The sequence below is a fragment of the Nerophis ophidion genome, linkage group LG15 (genome assembly GCF_033978795.1).
Source record: "Nerophis ophidion isolate RoL-2023_Sa linkage group LG15, RoL_Noph_v1.0, whole genome shotgun sequence".
NCBI classification, from domain to species: domain Eukaryota; kingdom Metazoa; phylum Chordata; class Actinopteri; order Syngnathiformes; family Syngnathidae; genus Nerophis; species Nerophis ophidion.
The window spans coordinates 48,531,341-48,554,602 of NC_084625.1; the positions used below are offsets into that span (position 1 = coordinate 48,531,341).

Here is a 23,262-nt window from a genome sequence, read left to right on the forward strand (position 1 = left end):
ACACCCAGAACACAATCAAAACACATAAAAAGATGGTTAGAAAATAGAAAAAAAGCTGGCACGAGTGGCAAAAAAGACGGAGGAAGTTGAAGGATGCTCATCAAACGCTTATTTGGAACATCCCACATGTGAATAGGCTAATGGGGAACGGGTGTGTGCCGGGATTGGGTATGAAAAGGCAGCTTCCGTGAAATGCTCAGTCGTTCCCAAACAAGGACGGGGCGAGGGTCGCCGCTTTGTGAGCAAATGCCAGAGCAAATTGTTTAAGAAGAACATTTCTCAACCAGCTATTGCAAGGAATTTAGGGATTTCACCATCAACGGTCCATAATGTCATCAAAAGGTTCAGAGAATCTGGAGAAATCCCTGCACGTAAGCCATATTATGAACGTTCAACCCCTCAGGCGGTACCGCATCAAAAAGCGACATTGGCGTGTAAAGGATATCACCGCATGGGTCAAGGAACGCTTCTGAAGACCATCGGCAGTAACTACAGTTCGTCGCTACATCTATAAGTGCAAGTTAAAACTCTAATATGCAAAGCAAAAGGTATTTATCAACAACACCCAGAACTGCCGCCGGATTCCCTGAGCCCGAGCTCATCTACAATGGACTGATGCAAAGTGGAAAAAGTGTTCTGTGGTCTGATTAGTCCACATTTGAAATTGTTTTTGGAAACTGCGGATGTGTTCTTCCGGACCAAAGAGGAAAAGAACCATTCGGATTGTTATAAGCGCAACGTTGAAAAGCCGGCATCTGTGATGGTATGGGGGTGCATTAGTGGCCAAGGCATGGGTAACTTACACATCTGTGAAGGCACCATTAATGCTGAAAGGTACATACAGGTTTTGGAGCAACATATGTTGCCATACAAGCAACGTTATCATGGACGCCCCTGCTTATTTCAGCAAGACAATGCCAAGACATGTGTTACAACAGCGTGGCTGCATTGTAAAAGAGTGCGGGTACTAGACTGGCCTGGCTGGATGGGAAATAATTCCACCTGAAAAGCTTCAAAAATTGGTCTCCTCAGTTCCCAAACGTTGACTGAGTGTTGTTAAAAGCAAAGGCCTGAGTAAATAATACTGTATTTAAAAAAAATAAAAACATTTCGGACTATAAAGCGCACTTGAAATCCTTTCAATTTCTCCAAAACCCGTGTGTGCCTTATAACCCGGTGCTCCGAATGTACGGTATAATTCTGGTTGCGCTTACCAACCTCGAAGCAATTTTACTTGGTACATGGTGTAATAAGTGAGCAGTAGATGGCAGTCACACATAAGAAATACGCGTAGACTGCAATGTGATGGCAGTAAACAACACCAACCCTTTAAATGTTCCATTACACACAACACTCAAAAACGTCAAAAATATTTTAGTACGACTTTGGTAAGCTGTGAAGCCGCACCGTTTGATGGTTGGTCGGTGCATTAAACAAACTATTACTAAAATGGCACCTATTAGGAGACATTTTCTGGCGTTTTGTTCTGCAATTTTATGCAAAACCAAGCTGTCTTACTTTTTGGTACTTGCTGATATATATTTGGGATCTGCATAAGCCCTGAAAATGTGTGCGCATCCGCCATTGTAGTCCGTGTCGACGCCGTAGTCATGAGCTTCTATACTTCTTGTTTTTTTTTTGCCATTTCTAATATAAAGTAGTGTAAAGTTCTTACTTATATCTGTCAGTAAACTCGCCAGGAAAGCGTTAAAACATACCGGTGTGGTGAGTCTACATTATTCACCCGAGGAACTTTAGTTATTAGAGGTTACCGGTCGGACGTTTTTTTTTAGTTTTTTTTTTTACGGGACACATTTCCGCCGTTGTTGTGGCATTTTTGAGCCACGAATGAGGAGAAACTGGTCCGTTACCGAAAGTGGCTTTACCAAAACCCGTATACACCCCAGGTTATGTCACACCATTTTTTTTTTAATAATGCGCTGTCAATTTTGCTCAGGAAAAAAGGTGTTTCCCTCATACACCATAAGTCTCGTAAGAATAGGTAATTAGCCCCATGGCCAAGAGGCTTCGAGGCACCGGTGCCAAACCGCAGGGTGGATGCAATAAGGTGAAAGAGGCTCCAGCACCCCACGACCCCAAAAGGGACAAGCGGGAGAAAATGAATAGATGGATAGATGGATGGAATATAAACAAAACAATGATGAAAAAGACAAGGTGACATAACTACAAACTTAACCAATGTGAGCATAGTGGATTTGAGCATTAATTCGAATACAACAAATGGAGAAACACACATTTTTACAATGGAGTTCAGGGTGCGCATCGTGCAGTCAACCAATTGCAAGCGCTGCATGGAACTCTAACCAAATAAGGTGATTGTCACGTTGACTCAAGTCTTTTGCATCTAACCCTTTTGTTACTTTATCTGTTGAGTGAATCATTTACAATAAAAACAGTGTGTCGCCTGATACATTGGAAACCCCTGGCCTAAACAATACTAAAGTACTGCAATTAGATCAATATTTCTCTTTTTCTTGTTCTTATTATTAGAAAATCTTGTACAGCTTAAGTTGTTCAACAGTCCGGGGGTCTCCGTTGACGTATTTTACGATTCATATTGCGCCACACATTTTAAATTTCCACGCGGCTTGGCATGGTCTCGCTGAAATAAGCAGGGGCGTCCATGATAGCGTTACTCAGATGGCAACATATGTCGCTCCAAAACCTGCATGTACCTTTCAGCATGAATGGCGCATTCACAGATGCGTAAGTTACCCATGAATTGGGCACTAATACACCCCCATACCATCACAGATGCTGGCTTTTGAACTTTGCGCCTATAACAATCCGGATCGTTCTTTTTGTCTTTGTACCATAGGACTTGACGTCCACATTTTCCAAAAAAACATTTTAAATGTGGACTCGTTGGACTACAGTGCACTTTTCCACTTTTCCATCTTAGATGCACTCGGGCCCAGTGAAGCCGGCGGCGTTTCCGGGTGTTGTTGACAAATGGCATTCGCTTGGCATAGTAGAGTTTTAACTTGCACTTACAGATTTAGCGACGAACTGTTGTTACCGACAATGGTTTTCTGAAGTATTCCTGAGCTTATGTGGTGATATCCTTTACACACCGATGTCACTTTTTGTTGCAGTACCACCTGAGGGATCGAAGGTCACGGGCATTCAAGGCTGATTTTCAGCCTTTTGATGATATTACGGACTGTAGATGGTGAAATCCCTAATTTCCTTACAATAGCCGGTTGAGAAATATCGTTCTTAAATAATTTGCTCACACATTTGTTCACAAAGTGGTGACACTCGCCCCCGTCCTTGTTTGTGAATGACTGAGCATTTCACGGAAACTGCTTTTATACCCAATCACGGCACCCGACTGTTCCCAATTAGCCTCGTTCGCCTGTGGGATGTTCCTAATAAGCGTTTGATGAGCATTCCTCAACTTTCTCAGTCTTTGTTGCCTCTTGTGCCAGCTTTTTTTAAACATGTTGCCGACAACAAATTCCAAATGAGCTAATATTTGCACAAAATAACGTTTTCCATTTCGAACGAAAAACCAGAAAAAAACTGGCAAGTTATTTCAGTTATAGGCTTTATTGATGGATTTTTAGTTAAAGCAGTTTTCAGTAAACAAGCAAACTAAAGTTTGGGTACGTACGATAGTTTCTTCGCCGATACTTTGCCGGAGTTACGTCCACACAATCTACCCCGAGCTCTTAGAGTCCACCGTCAAGACGAGAAGGCGGTGGCTTTATTTTCCCTTTTGCAGAGGAGTCGGGGAGTGAAAGATTAAATTCTAAAATTAGCGGAAATATCTCAGGCATCAAATGGAATGAATTCTGTAAAAAAAAAAGGGGCTTTAAAGCAGAAGCGCAAATAAAAGCCGAAGATCGCCCACCAGCGACGCCTCAGGCTGGATTTTACGCAACATGACTGAAGTGACGATTCAGATTGAGAATGAGGATGCAAATCTGATATGAATCCATCGGTGGATCGACTGCATGTATCGAGTTGATGCGATCCTGAGTTTTACTATTTTTTTGTTCAAAAATACATACTTAAAATATCCAAATCTCATTTGAATATTCTAGCCTTTAAATAGACCAGTTGATCTGCCGTTTCTTTCTGCTCTGCCCCCCTTATGTTAGATCCTCTATGGACCGGACTCTCACTATTATGTTAGATCCACTATGGACTGGACTCTCACTATTATGTTAGATCCACCTTGGACTGGACTTTCACACTATTGTGTTGGATCCACTATGGACTAGACTCTCACCATTATGTTAGCAAATAACAAATACGTCCGACCAATTGATGGCAGTCACACATAAGAGATACGTGTAGACTGCAATATGATGGCAGTCAAACATAAGAGATACGTGTAGACTGCAATATGATGGCAGTCAAACATAAGAGATACGTGTAGACTGCAATATGATGGCAGTCAAACATAAGAGATACGTGTAGACTGCAATATGATGGCAGTCACACATAAGAGACACGTGTAGTCTGCAATATGATGGCAGTCACAGATAAATGATAAGTGTGGCCAGTAGATAGCAGTGACACATAACAAATACGTCTGACCAGTAGATGGCAGTCACACATAAGAGATACCTGTAGACTGCAATATGATGGCAATCACACATAAGAGATACATGTAGATTGCAATATGATGGCAGTCACACATAAGAGGTACGTGTAGACTGCAATATGATGGCAGTCACACATAAGAGGTACGTGTAGACTGCAATGTGATGGAAGTCACACATAAGAGACACGTGTGGACTGCATTATGACGGCAGTCACATATAAGAGGTACGTGTAGACTGCAATATGATGGCAGTCACACATAAGAGATATGTGTAGACTGCAATATGATGGCAGTCACATATAAGAGATAAGTGTCACCTGTAGATGTCAGTCACACATAAGAGATACGTGTCACCAGTAGATGGCAGTCACACAAAATATATAAGTGTGACCAGTAGATGGCATTCACACATAATAGTTACGTGTAGACTGCAACATGATGGCAGTCACAAATAAGAGATAAATGTGGCCAGTAGAGGGCAGTCACACATACGATATACGTGTGACTAATAGATGGCAGTCATACATAAGAGACACGATTAGACTCCAATAAACAAAAACAGGCACCCACTGCATATGCCTTTGTTTGTTTACTTCCTATTAAAAGACAATTTTTCTAGAATGTTCACTGTTTTATTTGAGGACAAAATTGCAATAATAAATATTTGTTTAATGTACCCTGACATTTTTTGTTAAAATAAAGCCAATAATGCCATTTTTTGGGTCCCCTTTATTTAGAAAAATATCGAAAAGTACCGAAAAGTATCAATATATATTTTGGTACCGGTACCAAAATATTGGTATCGGGACAACACTAGGGCAGACAATTGGGATCGGGCTCTTAGATGTAGCCTTATTCTGACGTTTAGATGCTTTTTTTCCCCCCAAAACGCCGTGTTTTTATAAAGAAAAAAAAATGCCTTTGATATGCCATATTTTTGTCTCTTTGGAAATCCTCTTAATTGCTTCATTTCACCTTGAAGCTGTCTGACGAGTCGGTGTATCGCTGTTTTAAATTGTTATCGTCAGAAATCAAAGAAGATGATGCAGAATGCAGCTAATTGGGTATCAACTCTTTCTGGCTGTCTGCACTGAAGTCCTTTTTGCGTTCATTACCTGGGCTTGCCAGGCTGGTGCCGGCAACTCACGGAGGCCTTAATCACTCTTAATCAACACGTGTGTGTGTGTGTGTGTGTGTGTGTGTGTGTGTGTGTGTGTGTGTGTGTGTGTTTTTATGCCTCTACAACCTGTAAAAAGGGTGGTCCCCACAAGTCCCGAACAACAACTTGGTCTCCATTCCAAATGATAACCAGTATGTGTGTGTGTGTTTTTATGCCTCTACAACCTGTAAAAAGGGTGGTCCCCACAAGTCCCGAACAACAACTTGGTCTCCATTCCAAATGATAACCAGTATGTGTGTGTGTGTTTATGCCTCTACAACCTGTAAAAAGGGTGGTCCCCACAAGTCCCGAACAACAACTCGGTCTCCATTCCAAATGATAACCAGTATGTGTGTGTGTGTGTTCTGGCAATGCTTACTTAATGGGGACATCGCTCTGTTTACACGGTCACCTTTAGAGGACCGCTGACGGTACGGGGGATAAAAACAGGTTCCCTGGAGGGAAACCTTTTTAAATGATAGTCAGCTCCAGTAAGAATGATCAGCACATTACTTCATCAATCCAGAGATTTAAAGACGTGTCTGAGCTAACTGGGCAGTGGCCATTTGAACCATTTTTTTTATGCCTCCACAACCTGTAGAGAGGGTGGTCCTCACAAGTCACGAACAACAACTTGGTCCCCATTCCAAATGATAACCAGTATGTGTGTGTGTCTGTGTCTGTGTGTGTGTGTGTGTGTGTGTGTGTGTGTGTGTGTGTGTGTGTGTGTGTGTGTGTGTGTGTGTGTGTTCTGGCAAAGCTTACTTAATGGGAACATCGCTTTGTTTACACGGTCACCTTTAGGAGACCTCTGACGGTACGGGGGCGAAAAACAGGTCCCCTGAAGGGAAACCTTTTTAAAGGATTGTCAGATCCAATAAGAATGATCAGAAACATTACTTCATCAATCCAGAGATTTAAAGACGTGGCTGAGCTAACTGGGCAGTACCCGTTTTACCAAATTTTTTTTATGCCTCCACAACCCGTAGAAAGGGTGGTCCCCATAAGTCCCGAACAACAACTTGGTCCCCATTCCAAATGATAACCAGTATGTGTGTGCGTGTGTGTGTGTTTGTGTTCTGGCAATGCTTACTTAATGGGGACATCGGTCTGATTACACGGTCACCTTTAGGGGACCTCTGACGGTACGGGGCAAAAAACAGGTCGCCTAAAGGGGATCCTTTTTAAATGATTGTCGGATCCAGTAAGAATGATCAGCACATTACTTCATCAATCCAGAGATTTAAAGACATGTCTGAGCTAACTGGGCAGTGCCCATTTTACCAACATTTTTTTATGCCTCCACAACCTGTAGAAAGGGTGGTCCCCACAAGTCCCAAACAACAACTTGGTCCCCATTCCAGATGATACCCAGAATGTGTGTGTGTGTGTGTGTGTGTGTGTTTGTGTTCTGGCAATGCTTACTTAATGGGGACATCGGTCTGATTACACGGTCAACTTTAGTGGACCTCTGACGGTACGGGGCAAAAAACAGGTCGCCTAAAGGGAAACCTTTTTAAATGATTGTCGGATCCAGTAAGAATGATCAGCACATTACTTCATCAATCCGGAGATTTAAAGACGTGTCTGACCTAACTTGGCAGTGGTCATTTTACCCAATTTTTTTGTGCCTCCACAACCTTTAGAAAGGGTGGTCCCCACAAGTCCCGAACAACAACTTGGTCCCCATTCCAAATGATAACCAGTATGTGTGTGTGTGTGTGTGTGTGTGTGTGTGTGTGTGTTTGTGTGTTCTGGCAATGCTTACTTAATGGGGACATTGCTCTGTTTACACGGTCACCTTTAGGAGACCTCTGACGGTATGGGGGCAAAAAACAGGTCGCCTAAAGGGAAACCTTTTTAAATGATTGTCGGATCCAGTAAGAATGATCAGCACATTACTTCATCATTCCATAGATTTAAAGTCGTGTCTGAGCTAACTTGGCAGTGGCCATTTTACAAAAAAATTTTTATGCCTCCACAACCTGTAGAAAGGTTGGTCCCCACAAATCCCGAACAACCCCATTCCAAATGATAACATGTGTGTGTGTGTGTGTGTGTGTGTGTGAACACTTACATATATTTGCAGTGCCTTTAGGTATAGGCAGGTAGGAGCCGGCGCTCCAGGCCCGGCCCTGGTAGTTCCTCTTACAGCGGCCACAGTCGGGCCCGGTGGTGTTGTGCTCGCACTCGCAGCTCAGCTTCTCTTTGTCAAACACACAGCTGTTGGCGTGAAGGTTGCACTTGCACCTGTCAAAAAGGGGGTGGAGTTGAAAAGGACAAACGTCAAAACGGATGACTATTTCCACTCAGGGTCGGATGTACGGGGGTGACCCGAAAACTAAACAAAACCCATGAAAAATGTATCAAATCGCACAAAAGTCCTATGGTGATTTTAATATACGTTTGAAAGACTTGTGGTCTAGATGATATGTTTTTGGATATGCTTAAGTGTCTCCGAACCGCAGGATCTTGCAAAAAAATTATGCGTAGAAACTGGTGGTTGTGGAATGGGGGTCAGCACAGCCAAAATCCAAAGGTACTGTGGAAAACCTCAAAGAACTCAAGAGCTAACATAATAATGGATGGGGAACAATTGGAGGAAGTGCCCAGATTTATGACCAAACTAGTGTTGTCCCGATACCAATATTTTGGTTCCGGTACCAAAATTATTTTGTTACTTTTCGGTACTTTGATACTTTTCTAAACAAAAGGGACCACTACATATTGCATTATTGGCTATATTTTAACAAAAAAATATTTCGGTATATTAAACATACAGTCGTGGACAAAAGTTTACATACACTTGTAAAGAACATAATGTCATGGTTGTCTTGAGTTTCCAATAATTTCTACAACTGTTATTTTTTGTCACAAAAAAAACCTTGAAGTTTGGTTCTATTATGAATTTATTATGGGTCTAATGAAAATCTGAGCAAATCTGCTTGGTCAAAAGTATACTGTACATACAGAAATGTTAATATTTGGTTTCATGTCGTTTGGCAAGTTTCACTGAAATAAGGCACTAAAGCAAAACCATGGACATGAAACAAAACTTGCACTATGGCATGAATAACGAAAAACTTACGTGGAACGAGAAAGGGACATGGCTCATCGGGATTGATAACAAGGGTGTGTCGAGAATGAGTAGAAGGTGATGCCGCCGGGCTGACTGCCTGGTAACTACAGGCTTAAATAATTCTGTGGTGATTATCGGGTGCATGAATCCAAATGAACCAGGTGCGTGACATGACAGGTGAAAACTAATTGGTAGTCATGGAAACTAAAACAAACCAGGGTGCGCAGGGTGTGGTTTGTTTTCCTGTGATACAAAGCGATTGGACCGGACGTGACGTGAAGGTAATAACATATTTTAATTTTACTATGAACAGAAACAAACAAAAAGCGCTCTCAGTGAAGGTTCAAAACTTGGCTATGAAAACAAAAACTTGCACTAAGGCAAAACTATGGACATAAAAAAAAACTTGCACTATGGCATGAATAACGAAAAACGTACGTGAAACGAGAAAGGGACATGGATTGTCGGCATGGATAACAAGGGTGTGTCGAGAGTGAGTAGAAGGTGATTCCCCCAGGCTGACTGCCTGGCAACTACAGGCTTGAATGATGCTGTGGTGATTAACAGGTCCAAATGAACCAGGTGCGTGACATGACAGGTTGAGTTTGAGTTTATTTCGAACATGCAAGCATACAACATGATACATCACAAACAACATGATACATCACAAACAAACCAGGGTGCGCAGGGTGTGGTTTGTTTTCCTGTGGTGCAAAGCGATTGGACCGGACACGACATGAAGGTAATGACATATTTTAATTTTACTATGAACAGGAACAAACAAAATGCGCTCTCGGCGGAGTTCAAAACTTGGTTATGAAAACAAAAACTTGCACTATGGCATGAATAACAAAAAACGAATTGGTAGTCATGGAAATTAAAACAAACCAGGGTGCGCAAAAACAGGAACTAATGGAGTCAGAAACAAAACAGAACATAACTAAACAGAACATGATCTGTAGGTGGTGAGTTCAAACCCCGGCCGAGTCATACCAAAGAATATAACAATAGGACCCATTACCTCCCTTCTCGTCACTCGGCATCAAGGGTTGGAATTGGGGGTTAAATATCCCAAAATTATTACCAGGCGCGGCACTGCTGCTGCCCACTACTCCCCTCACCTCCCAGGGGGTGATCAAGGGTGATGGGTCAAATGCAGAGAATAATTTCGTTACACCAAGAGTGTGTGTGACAATCATTTGTGAAGAAAGAAAGAAAGAAAGAAAGAAAGAAAGAAGAAGAAAACACATGACAGATCTGAGCCGAGGATGTTGTTGTGGCTAGTGCAGCCCTTTGAGACACTCGTGATTTAGGGCTATAGAAATAAACTTTGATGTTTGATTGATTGACAAGCAAAGCATGATCGTAACAATCCACATTTTGTGTTATGAATGCGGGGCACTGATGTCTAAACATGGCGTAGCTCCTCTCCTCTGAATGCAAGTGCTTCTACAGCAGAAATAATTATTTTTTGTTCCTACAAAATACAAAATCTGGCAAGAAAGAAATGCAACTGAGGTATATATATTTTTTTATCGTCATTAAAAGTGGCGATTCAATTAAGTATGAAGAAACTACGATTCACTGGATCGGTTCGCAGCCGAGTGTGAAGCGACTGGGATTAGAATCAGCACTTCCAAGTCAGAGTCCATGGTTCTCGACCGGAAAAGGGTGGAGTGCCATCTCCGGGTTGGGGAGGAGCCCCTGCCCCAAGTGGAGGACTTCAAGTACCTAGGAGTCTTGTTCACGAGTGGGGGAAGAGTGGATCGTGAGATCGACAGGCGGATGGGTGCGGCGTCTTCAGTAATGCGGACGTTGTACCGATCCGTTGTGGTGAAGAAGGAGCTGAGCCGGAAGGCAAAGTCCTCAATTTACTGGTCGATCTACGTTCCCATCCTCACCTATGGTCATGAGCTTTGAGTTATGACCCAAAGGACAATATCACGGGTACAAGTGGCCGAAATGAATTTCCTCCACCGGGTGGTGGGCTTTCCCTTAGAAATAGGGTGAGAAGCTCTGCCATCCAGGAGGAGCTCAAAGTAAATCGAGAGGAGCCAGATGAGGTGGTTCGGACATCTGGTCAGGATGCCACCCGAACGCCTCCCTAGGGAGGTGTTTAAGGCACGCCAGACCGGTAGGAGGCCACGGGGAAGACCCAGGACACGTTGGGAAGACTATGTCTCCCGGCTGGCCTGGGAACGCCTCTGGATCCCCCGGGAAGAGCTGGACGAAGTGGCTGGGGAGAGGGAAGTCTGGGCTTCGTTACTTAGGCTGCTGCCCCCACGACCCGACCTCGGATAAGCGGACAAAACCGTCAAAACTTCAAGGGTGAGATGGGGTTTTTCTGGGGTTTTTTAAAATCCCCTTTTCCTGCTGCTCTCTCTCAGGGTTTTAATTGTCCCACTGGAGGATAAATGGCGGTTATAAGGTCAGCGTCCACAGCTGAGGAATCGGCAGCGAGAGAGGGACCAAAAAAGGCCGGTGGAAAACAACGGAACCGACATGGGGGGGAGAACAAAGGCAAAAGGAGCTCGTAACTCTAAAAAGGTAATGAATAGCTCAACGTTGGCCGGCGGGCAGCACGGAGCCATCTACACTCTCTGTGACGGATTAATATGAGATGAGATCTCAGCAGCATATTTTCCGTATGGAAGGAGAGACTCCCTTAAGGTGCACTAAATCCTCGCCCGGGCTGTATGCATTTAACTATAAACTCGGCAAGATTCGTTTTTTGTTTTTTTTCCGTGGCAAGAAGAGAATTGCGGGGATATCATTGGTTTTACTAATTAATGAAGTGCATCATTCGCCTTGTGAAGTACCCCGGAAAAAAAATACATACCGCTAATCGTAACTTCGATGTAGGGCGATATAGATTTATCTACAAACCCCGTTTCCATATGAGTTGGGAAATTGCGTTAGATGTAAATATAAACGGAATAAAATGATTTGCGAATCATTTTCAACCCATATTCAGTTGAATATGCTACAAAGACAACATATTTGATGTTCAAACTGATAAACTTAATTTTTTTTTGCAAATAATCATTAACTGTACTTGGAAAAGGTGGTAATAAATACTGATAAAGTTGAGGAATGCTCATCAAACACTTATTTGGAACATCCCGCAGGCTAATTGGGAACAAGTGGGTGCCGTGATTGGGTATAAAAACAGCTTCCCAAAAAATGCTCAGTCTTTCACGAGAAAGGATGGGGTGAGGTACACCCCTTTGTCCACAACTGTGTGAGCAAATTGTCAACAGTTTAAGAACAACGTTTCTCAAAGTGCAATTGCAAGAAATTTAGAGATTTCAACATCTACGGTCCATAATATCATCAAAAGGTTCAGAGAATCTGGAGAAATCACTCCACGTGAAACCAACATTGAATGACCGTGACCTTCGATCCCTCAGACGGCACTGTATTAAAAACCGACATCAATCTCTAAAGGATATCACCACATGCGCTCAGGAACACTTCATAAAACCACTGTCAGTAACTACAGTTGGTCGCTACATCTGTAAGTGCAAGTTAAAGCTCTACTATGCAAAGCGAAAGCCATTTATCAACAACACCCAGAAACGCCGCCGGCTTCTCTGGGTCCGAGATCATCCAAGATGGACGGATGCAAAGTGGAAAAGTGTTCTGTTGTCTGACGAGTCCACATTTCAAATTGTTTTTTGGATATATTCGACATCGTGTCATCCGGACCAAAGGGGAAGTGAACCATCCAGACTGTTATCGACGCAAAGTTCAAAAGCCAGCATCTGTGATGGTATGGGGGTGCATTAGTGCCCAAGACATGGGTAACTTACATATCTGTGAAGGCACCATTAATGCTGAAAGGTACATACAGGTTTTGGAACAACATATGCTGCCATCTAAGTGCCGTCTTTTTCATGGACGCCCCTGTTTATTTCAGCAAGACAATGACAAGCCACATGTTACAACAGCGTGGCTTCTTAAAAAAAGAGTGCGGGTACTTTCCTGGCCCGCCTGCAGTCCAGACCTGTCTCCCATGGAAAATGTGTGGCACATTATGAAGCGTAAAATACGACAGCGTAGACCCCGGACTGTTGAAGGACTGAAGCTCTACATAAAACAAGAATGGGAAAGAATTCCACTTTCAAAGCTTCAACAATTAGTTTCCTCAGTTCCCAAACGTTTATTGAGTGTTGTTAAAAGAAAAGGTGATGTAACACAGTGGTGAGCATGCCCTTTCCCAACTACTTTGGCACGTGTCGCAGTCATTAAATTCTACAGTAAGTTAACTATTATTTGCACACAAAAAAATAAAGTTTATGAGTTTTTGTAGTGCATTCAACTGAATACGGGTTGAAAAGGATTTGCAAATCATTGTATTCCGTTTATATTTACATCGAACACAATTTCCCAACTCATATGGAAACGGGGTTTGTATTCAATATGGCCTTCACTGTTTTGTAGGATGAAATAAAGGAAGAAAGCCTCGAACCCAAGCCATGTTGGATTTGATTCGATGATGTATGTTTTGTTGGTCCCCAGGGAAATTAAGGTCCAATAGCAGCAACGTCATACACGCTGGAACCTTGATTGACGAACAATTTGCGCCCTTTCTGGTTTACAAACTTGAACGTAAAGAAAATACGATTTGTGAGTTAAAACTTACAACTGTAAACCATTTTTTTTTTTGTTGAATCTTAGTTGAGTCGTATTTTTCTTTGTTTGAACCAAATCTATTGACTGGCTCATTGACATGAACGATGTGTTTCTTTTTATATGAAGAGTGACATTTTTGAATCATTTTGGTGATTTAACCCCCAATTCCGACCCTTGATACTTGCCAACTCTCCCGGTTTTCCTGGGAGACTCCCGAATTTCCCTAAAACCATTCTCCCGATTTTCACCCGGACACCAAAATTGGGGGCGTGCCTTAAAGGCACACTGAGGGTGGCCGTATAACCAACTTTAACACTGTTACAAATATGCACCACACTGTGAACCCACACCAAACAAGAATGACAAACACATTTTGGGAGAACATCCGCACCGTAACACAACAGAACAAGTACCCAGAAGCCCTTGCAGCACCAACTCTTCCGGGACGCTACAATATACAACCCCCCGCACCCTACCACCCAACCCTGCCCCAACCCCCAATAACCCCCCTTCATCTCCTGAATTTGGAGGTCTCAAGATTGGCAAGTATGCTAGCAGGGTAAACATCCATCCATCCATCCATTTTCTACCGCTTATTCCCTTTTGGGGTCGCGGGGGGCGCTGGCGCCTATCTCAGCTACAATCGGGCGGAAGGCGGTGTACACCAAACATTTTCAACTTATATTCAATTGAACAGACTACAAAGACAATTTAATTAATGTTCGAAGTGAGGAACTACATTTATTTTTGCAAGTAATCATTAACTTAGAATTTAAAGGCAGCAACACATTGCAATAAAGTTGACAAAGGGGTATTTTTTACCACTATGTTACATGGCCTTTCCTTTTAACAACACTCAGTAAATGTTAGGGAACTGAGGAGACCAATTTCTGAAGCTTTGCATCAGTTCATCTTAGATGAGCTCGGGGCGTTTCTGGGTGTTGTTGATAAATGGTTTTCGCTTCGCATTGTAGAGTTTTAACTTGCACTTAAAGATGTAGCGACAAATTGTAGTTACAGTGGTTTTCTGAAGTGTTCCTGAGCCCATGTGGTGATATCCTTCACACACATATGTCACTTTTTGATGCAGTACCGCCTGAGGGATGGAAGTACAGTGATTTCTCCAGATTCTCCGAACTATTTGGTGATATTACGGACCGTAGATGGTGAAATCCATAAATTCCTTGCAACAGCTGGTCGAGAAATGTTGTTCTTAAACTGTTCGACAATTTGCTCACACATTTCTTCACAAAGTGTTGACCCTCGCCCCGTCCTTTGTTGTGAATGACTGAGCATTTCACGGAAGCTGCTTTTATACCCAATCTGTTATCAATGAGCCTGTTCACCTGTGGGATGTTCCACATAAGCGTTTGATGAGCATTCTTCAACTTTCTCAGTCTTTTTTGCCACTTGAAACACGTTGCATGCAACAATTTCCAAATGAGGTTTGCAGTCTATTCAACTCAATATAGGAACTTCACTGGTTTTGAGTTTTGTAAAAGGCAGTAGTATGAACTAATCTGAATTTGTTTATTGATAATTATTACACAACATGGAAAATAGGGTGCAAACTTCAGCCAAAGGCTTCATTTTCAAAGATAAACCCCTTTGTTTCCAACTCTACCATGACTCACCCGTCCAAAGCCTATTCCGGCTGCGACTTCACTCGGCTTCCATTCAGCGGGACTCACTATAGATTCATACCGCGCCGGGTTTTGTTTATTTTTCCGAGATAATCCCCAGGCTGACTCAGTGGCGACATTCGAGAGCCCTTCCATTCAAACATCGAGGTGAATGGTATCTACTGTATCTGCTTGTTTGTTCCCTAGGCTGCCAGATGGCGAAAGGGTGGAAGGACCAGATGACACGGATAGGATGCGGACGTCTCGGTGAGAACCTTTCAGTGATAGCAAGCTCGCCCTTATTTGCCAAAGCTTAGCCCCGAGTCAGAATAAACATGACAGTTGGAGGAAAATCTCAGTCTTAAAGCTCTCACTTCTACGCGGCATTGAAATTCAGCGCTCGTCCTGAACAACCGGGCTGTGTGTTGATCGGGATTAGCTTGTGTCGGTTCAGTGATATGTTGTCAATCGCCAAGTTTTTGTTGGATTGTCAAATATCAGGATCCAGTATCTGTTTCTTGCTCCGAAAATAGACCGATCAGCAAAGTCCAATTCAACAACGTCTCTGTTTGCTGAACGGATTCCAGAAGTCCTCTCCTGCCGGCTGCTTAGCGAGCTGGCTCTAGACTTCACAATAGATTTCCGGACTAGAAGCTGGTCCACAGTTTAGGCAGAACCTGTTCTCCCACGTGTGAAGCGACTGGGATGATAATCAGCACCTCCAAGTCCGAGTCCGTGGTTCTCTATCAGGATCCAGTATCTGTTTCTTGCTCCGAAAATAGACCGATCAGCAAAGTCCAATTCAACAACGTCTCTGTTTGCTGAACGGATTCCAGAAGTCCTCTCCTGCCGGCTGCTTAGCGAAGTGGCTCTAGACTTCACAATAGATTTCCGGACTAGAGGCTGGTCCACAGTTTAGGCAGAACCTGTTCTCCCATGTGTGAAGCGACTGGGATGAGAATCAGCACCTCCAAGTCCGAGTCCGTGGTTCTCTATCAGGATCCAGTATCTGTTTTTTGCTCCGAAAATAGACCGATCAGCAAAGTCCAATTCAACAACGTCTCTGTTTGCTGAACGGATTCCAGAAGTCCTCTCCTGCCGGCTGCTTAGCGAAGTGGCTCTAGACTTCACAATAGATTTCCGGACTAGAGGCTGGTCCACAGTTTAGGCAGAACCTGTTCTCCCACGTGTGAAGCGACTGGGATGAGAATCAGCACCTCCAAGTCCGAGTCCGTGGTTCTCTATCAGGATCCAGTATCTGTTTCTTGCTCCGAAAATAGACCAATCAGCAAAGTCCAATTCAACAACGTCTTTGTTTGCTGAACGGATTCCAGAAGTCCTCTCCTGCCGGCTGCTTAGCGAAGTGGCTCTAGACTTCAGAATAGATTTCCGGACTAGAAGCTGGTCCACAGTTTAGGCAGAACCTGTTCTCCCATGTGTGAAGCGACTGGGATGATAATCAGCACCTCCAAGTCCGAGTCCGTGGTTCTCTATCAGGATCCAGTATCTGTTTCTTGCTCCGAAAATAGACCGATCAGCAAAGTCCAATTCAACAACGTCTCTGTTTGCTGAACGGATTCCAGAAGCCCTCTCCTGCCGGCTGCTTAGCGAACTGGCTCTAGACTTCAGAATAGATTCCTGAACTAGAAGCTGGTCCACAGTTTAGGCAGAACCTGTTCTCCCATGTGTGAAGCGACTGGGATGAGAATCAGCACCTCCAAGTCCGAGTCCGTGGTTCTCGCCCGGAAAAGGGTGGAGTGCCAGCTCCGGGTTGGGGAGGAGATCTTGCCCCAAGTGGAGGAGTTCAAGTACCTCGGAGTCTTGTTCTCGAGTGAGTTAAAAGTGGATCGTGAGGTCGACAGGCGGATCGGTGCCAAGTCTTCAGTAATCGATCTGTTGTGGTGAAGAAAGAGCTGAGCCGGAAGGCAAAGCTCTCAATTTAGCGGTCGATCTACGTTCCCATCCTCACCTATGGTCATGAGCTTTGGGTTATGACCGAAAGGACAAGATCACGACAAGATCAGTTTCCTCCGCCGGGTGGCGGGGCTCTCCCTTAGAGATAGGGTGAGAAGCTCTGTCATTCGGGAGGAACTCAAAGTAAAGCCGCTGCTCCTCCACATGGAGAGGAACCAGATGAGGTAGTTCGGGCATCTGGTCAGGATGCCACCCGAGCGCCTTCCTAGGGAGGTTTTTCGGGCACGTCCGACCGGTAGGAGGCCACGGGGAAGACTATGTCTCACGGCTGACCTGGGAACGCCTTGGGATCGCCCGGCAGGAGCTGGACGAAGTGGCTGGGGAGAGGGAAGTCTGGGCTTCCCTGCTTAGGCTGCTGCCTTTGCGAAGAAAATGGATGGATGGATAGCTGTTCTCCCATGTGTTTAGCTGGAAAAAGGTGCGTATATCCGGGATGCTCGGCATTGTCGCACCCGACTTTAGTCAGTTCTTGCGCGCCTTCATGCAAAATTCGCAATTTGTGGTGGAGCAACCCTAAAATGTGGTTGTTTTCAACTGAGAAAACCCGGAACAATCCACTCAGATGAAGATCAAAGGACAAAAAACTGCAGTCTTTGATAAGGAACAGATATCAAATCGCCATTGATCGGCTGTGTTCGTACGAGGGTTGTCTCGGTACCAAAATGTGTTTCGATACTTTTTGATACTTTTCAAAACTTTTTCCAAATGATGGGGACCACAAACAATGGCATTATTGGCGTTATTTTTTAACAAAAACACTTACGGTACATTCGTAGAACAATCGAAGAACAATATCGTCCGTAAATAAAATAATGAAAAACTGGTCTTTTAGTAGTAAGTAAACAAACAAAATCTCCTAATTAGCCTGCTGACGTATGCAGTAACATATTGTGTCATTTCCAGTTCTATTATTTTGTCGAAATTATAAAGGACAAGCTGTAAAAAATGACCATTATTCTACTTGTTCATTTACTGTTAGTATCTGCTTATTTTCTGTTTCAACATGTTCTATCTACACTTCTGTTAAAATGTAATAATCACTAATTCTTCTCTTCTTTGATAATTTACATTAGCTTTGGGTGATACCACAAATTTGGGTATCGATCCGATACCAAGTAGTTACGGGATCATACACTCGTCATAATTTAAGCATTACACAAAACCATAAAAAAACAAGATTTTGTGTTGATACAAAATATTGATCTAGTCATAGTAGTATCGACTAGATACGCTCTTGTACTTGGTATCATTACAGGCGTCGATCCACACATGGCGTCTGTTTACATTGTGACGCCGGTGAGCTATTGTATCCTCCTATAGTGTAGTGAAGCATGTTTAGCTTTTCCTCGATCCGATACCAAATCGTTACAGTATCATACACTAGTCATATTTTTAAGTTCTCATGTGTCCAGGGACGTATTTCCTCAGTTTCTGAAAACAAAATTGTTAAGAAGCACACGCAGTCCGCTTTTCCTCTTCTGCGGGGGCACTTAGAAGGCTCAGCCGAAGGCAATCTGCAATCAACGAACCTGAAGTAAATGAGAAGCGACAGTATGAAGAGCCTCGCCACTGACTTCTCCTCGTCGGAACGTAGCCCTGTGTATAGTAAACTTCTCGTCTCTGACTCCTCTCCTGCTCTCTCTCTCTCTCCCTAGTCCTGATTGCACTTGTCGTCCCTTGTTCCCACAGTCCTCCGTGTCTCAGCTTTAGCTGTGCGCTTCTGCTGCTGCTCTTCCCCCCCCCCCCCCCCCGGACCTTGATTGCCTTCCCTGATCCTCGACCCCACGCTCGAACTTCTGGACGCCTCTCTCCTGCCGGACCACGGACCTATTTGCTTCTCCCCTTCTGGAATTGGTCGCTGCCACATCCAACACACACTCCAATTGAAAATGTGTGGCACATTTTGAAGCCTAAAATACCACAACGGAGACCCCGGACTGTTGAACAGCTTTAGCTGTACAGCAAGCAAGAATGGGAAAGAATTCCACCTGAAAAGCTTCAAAAATTGGTCTCTTAAGTTACTGAGTGTTGTTAAAAGGAAAGGTGATGTAACACAGTGGTAAAAATGCCACTGTGCCAACCTTTTTAGGCCGGTCTGCACCAACAAGTGATCATTTTCTTAAAATTGTATTTCGGTGATGGTTTAGACCAGGGGTCACCAACCTTTTTGAAAGCAAGAGCTACTTCTTGGGTACTGATTAATGCGAAGGGCTACCAGTTTGATACACACTTAAATAAATTGCCAGAAATAGCCAATTTGCTCAATTTACCTTTAACAAATAAATCTATATATATAAAAAAATGGGTATTTCTGTCTGTCATTCCGTCATACATTTTTTTTTCCTTTTACGGAAGGTTTTTTTTGTAGAGAATAAATTATAAAAAAAAAAAACACACTCAATTGAACGGTTTAAAAGAGGCGAAAACAGGAAAAAAAATAAAATTTAATTTTTCAATTTCGACTCTTTAAAAATCAAAATTCAACCGAAAAAAAAAGAGAAAAACTAGCTAATTCGAATCTTTTTGAAAAAATTTATAAAATAATTTATGGACCATCATTAGTAATTTTTCCTGATTGAGATTAATTTTAAAATTTTGATGACATGTTTTAAATAGGTTAAAATCCAATCTGCACTTTTTTTTTTAGAATATATAACAAATTGGACCAAGCTATATTTCATTATTATTATTTCTTCTAGATTTTCCAGAACAAAAATGTTCAAAGAAATTCAAAAGACTTTGAAATAAGATGTGCCAGAATATTTTGGGGGAATTTTTATCATATTCTTCATCAAAAAAACAGAAGCTAAAATGAAGAATTAAATTAAAATGTATTTATTATTCTTTACAAGAAAAAACAAAATACTTGAACATTGATTTGAATTGTCCTCTGTATTTTTTATACACTTTGATTTTTATTTTACTGTTTTAATTGATTTTACCTTTTAAAATAGTTTTAAATCATATTTGTTTTTATATTGTTTTTATTGGTTTTATTTGTATTCATTTTTTGTTTTATTCAGTCATTGGTGGAGCATAATATTGTTTTTAACATGGCTGTGCAGCACTTTGGAAACTTTATTGTTGTTTAAATGTGCTATATAAATAAAGTGGATTGGATTGATTGGATTGGGATTCAAAAGGTAAAAAGGTATATGTGTTAAAAATCCTAAAATAATTTTTAAGGTTGTATTTTTTCTCTAAAATTGTCTTTCCGAAAGTTATAAGTAAAAAAATAAATTATTATTTTTTTGAACAAGTGAAGAACAAGTCTTTAAAATATTTTTCTTGGATTTTCAAATTCTATTTGAGTTTTGTCTCTCTTAGAATTAAAAATGTCGAGCAAAGCGACACCAGCTTGCTAGTAAATAAATACAATTTAAAAAATTGCGGCAGCTCACTGGTAAGTGCTGCTATTTGAGCTATTTTTAGAACAGGCCAGCGGGACGACTCATCTGGTTGGTGACTCCTGGTTTAGAAGGATTCAAAAATAGAAAAAAATAGTCAACGTTCACAATCATCGTAGGTAGTGTGTTTTAAAAACGAATTCGCGTGTAGTCCTTAGTGGTTTATACCTTGGGCTCCTTTCGGCGTTTTAATCAGCGCTCAGAGATGGTAGCGCCATCGGTATAACGACGGAGACTGCGAGCCCCGGCCCACGGGGTCTAACTCGCAACCTGCTGCCAATCAAAAGTGGAATTGACTGAGATACCAAGCGAGGCGAGGGAAGCCATGACTTCAGGTAATAAAATGTATGTGTGATAGCTTTTTAACCAGGCAATAAACTCCAATATTATGTCTTCATTTGGTAGCATGCTTAGATCTGAGACCAAATCATGGTCAATATAAATGTTTTTCTTTCAGAAATACTTCTTTTATCGGTACAGGGAATTGCAGCAAAAAGTATATCCGTGTGAAATATTGTTGCCATGTGGCAAACTTCTGTAAAAACGTCTTTGGTTTGTGTAAAATCATAAATGATACAAAGATTTGCAAATACGTTTCCACTTATATTCAATTGACTAGACTGCAAAGACAAGATATTTAAAGTCATTTTTTTGGGGCAAATAATCATTTACTTATTGCAAAAAAGTCGTCACAGTCATTTTTTTTCCATTATTGCTTGATGCTTGCTGAAATAAGCAGGGGCGTCCATGATGACGTTGCTTGGAAGGCAACATATGTTGCTACACAACCTGTTTGTACCTTTCAGCATTAATGGTGCCTTCACAGGTGTGTAAGTTACCCATGCCTTGGGCACTAATGCCCAAGGCATCACTTTTGAACTTTGCACCTGGTTCTTTTCCCCTTCGGCCCACGACGTCCACAGTTTCCAAAAACTATTTGAAATGTGGACTCGTCAGACCACAGAATGCTTTTCCACTTTGCATCAGTCCATCTTAGATGAGCTCGGGCCCAGCGAAGCCGGCGGCAGATCTGGGTGTTGTTGATAAATGGGTTTCGTTTTGCATCGTTATCTACTGACCAAACATGGGTCCACACAAAGTCGGCAAGACATGTACGTGTGTGTGTGTTGCTGATATTTATTTTTTATTATTCTAGCTATTGTGGAAAGGGGGGCCCTCACAACCTACTGACCAAACGTGGGTCCACACAAAGTCGGACAGACATGTATGTGTGTGTGTGCGTGTGTGTGCGTGATATGTCAACAGTGGAAGAGATAATTGCATATACATTTTTTTCATCATTCAAGCTATAGTCGGAAAGGGGGGCCCCCACAACCTACTGACCAAACGTGGGTCCACACAAAGTCGGAAATACATTTTTGTGTGTGTGTGTGTGTTGCAGATAAGATTTTTTCATCATTCTAGCTATAGTGGAAACGGGGGCCCTCACAACCTACCGACCAAACGTGGGTCCACACAAAGTCGGAAAAACGTGTGTGTGTGTGTGTGTGTGTGTGTGTGTGCGTGTGTGTGCGTGATATGTCAACAGTGGAAGAGATAATTGTATATAATTTTTTTTCATCATTCAAGCTATAGTCGGAAAGGGGGGCCCCCACAACCTACTGACCAAACGTGGGTCCACACAAAGTCGGAAATACATTTTTGTATGTGTGTGTGTGTGTGTGTGTGTGTGTGTTGCAGATAAGATTTTTTCATCATTCTAGCTATAGTGGAAACGGGGGCCCTCACAACCTACTGACCAAACGTGGGTCCACACAAAGTCGGAAAAACGTGTGTGTGTGTGTGTGTGTGTGTGTGTGTGTGTGTGTGTGCATGTGTGTGCGTGATATGTCAACAGTGGAAGAGATAATTGCATATAATTTTTTTTCATCATTCAAGCTATAGTGGAAAGGGGGGCCCTAAACACCTACTGACCAAACGTGGGTCCACACAAAGTCGGAAAGACATGAATGTGTGTGTGTGTGTGTTTGTGCGTGTGTGTGTGTGATTTGTCAACAGTCGAAGAGATAATTGCAGCGCACCAAAGGAAATGTACAACACACTTTCTCTGTCTCAGCTGAGCTCCTAACACACGCACACACACACACACACACACACACACACACACACACACACACACACACACACACACACGGATCTTCTTGGATACACACCACAAGACTCCCCCCCCTGTGACACGTAGCTTACAGCTGCTTTCTGTGTCCTGCTCCACATGTTACCTGGTAATTGCCTTCCCTACCGCTTACCACCAGGCAGCAGGGCATTCTGGGAAGGGATCCTAGCACCAGCTCCCCCGGGACGGACCTCAGCCCCCAAACCTGCCATAATGACATCCTTCTTTCCCGGACCCTTTCCTCAAGTCTACAATTGGGGAAAATTGAGGTGTTATTCTCCTTTCCAATTTGCTACCGTGAGGGAATATATTCACGCCGCCATGAGCAAACATTACTCACCGCCTGACTGGTACTATGTCCTCCCGTGAAGCGGCATCCCTTGCAATGTGTACCGTATTTTCCAGACTATAAGGCGCACCTAAAATCCTTTTTTTCCTCTCAATACTCGACGCGGAATAATTCTGGTTGTGCTTACCGACCTTGATGCAATTTAATTATGGTCAATGGTGTAATGATAACTGTGACCAGTAGATGGCAGTCACACATAAGAGATACGTGTCAACTGCAAAATGAAAGCCAGTGAAATTGCCCCCATACTTTTTTAGTACGACTTTGGTAAGCTATGAAGCCGTACTGTGCTTCAACATGGGAGTATTATTCTGGTGTGTGTATAAG

General features: G+C 42.7%; 1 protein-coding gene across 13 annotated transcripts in view; it reads right to left on the minus strand.

Annotated features, from left to right (window-relative positions):
• Positions 1 to 23,262, minus strand: part of ntng1a (netrin g1a) — a 286,683-nt gene that overhangs the window by 106,564 nt on the left and 156,857 nt on the right. For all 13 annotated transcript variants that reach the window (XM_061922312.1, XM_061922323.1, XM_061922322.1 and 10 more), the window contains exon 4: positions 7,813 to 7,985. In XM_061922312.1, the coding sequence (XP_061778296.1) occupies positions 7,813 to 7,985 (173 nt within the window). The remainder of the gene's footprint in view (positions 1 to 7,812; positions 7,986 to 23,262) is intronic.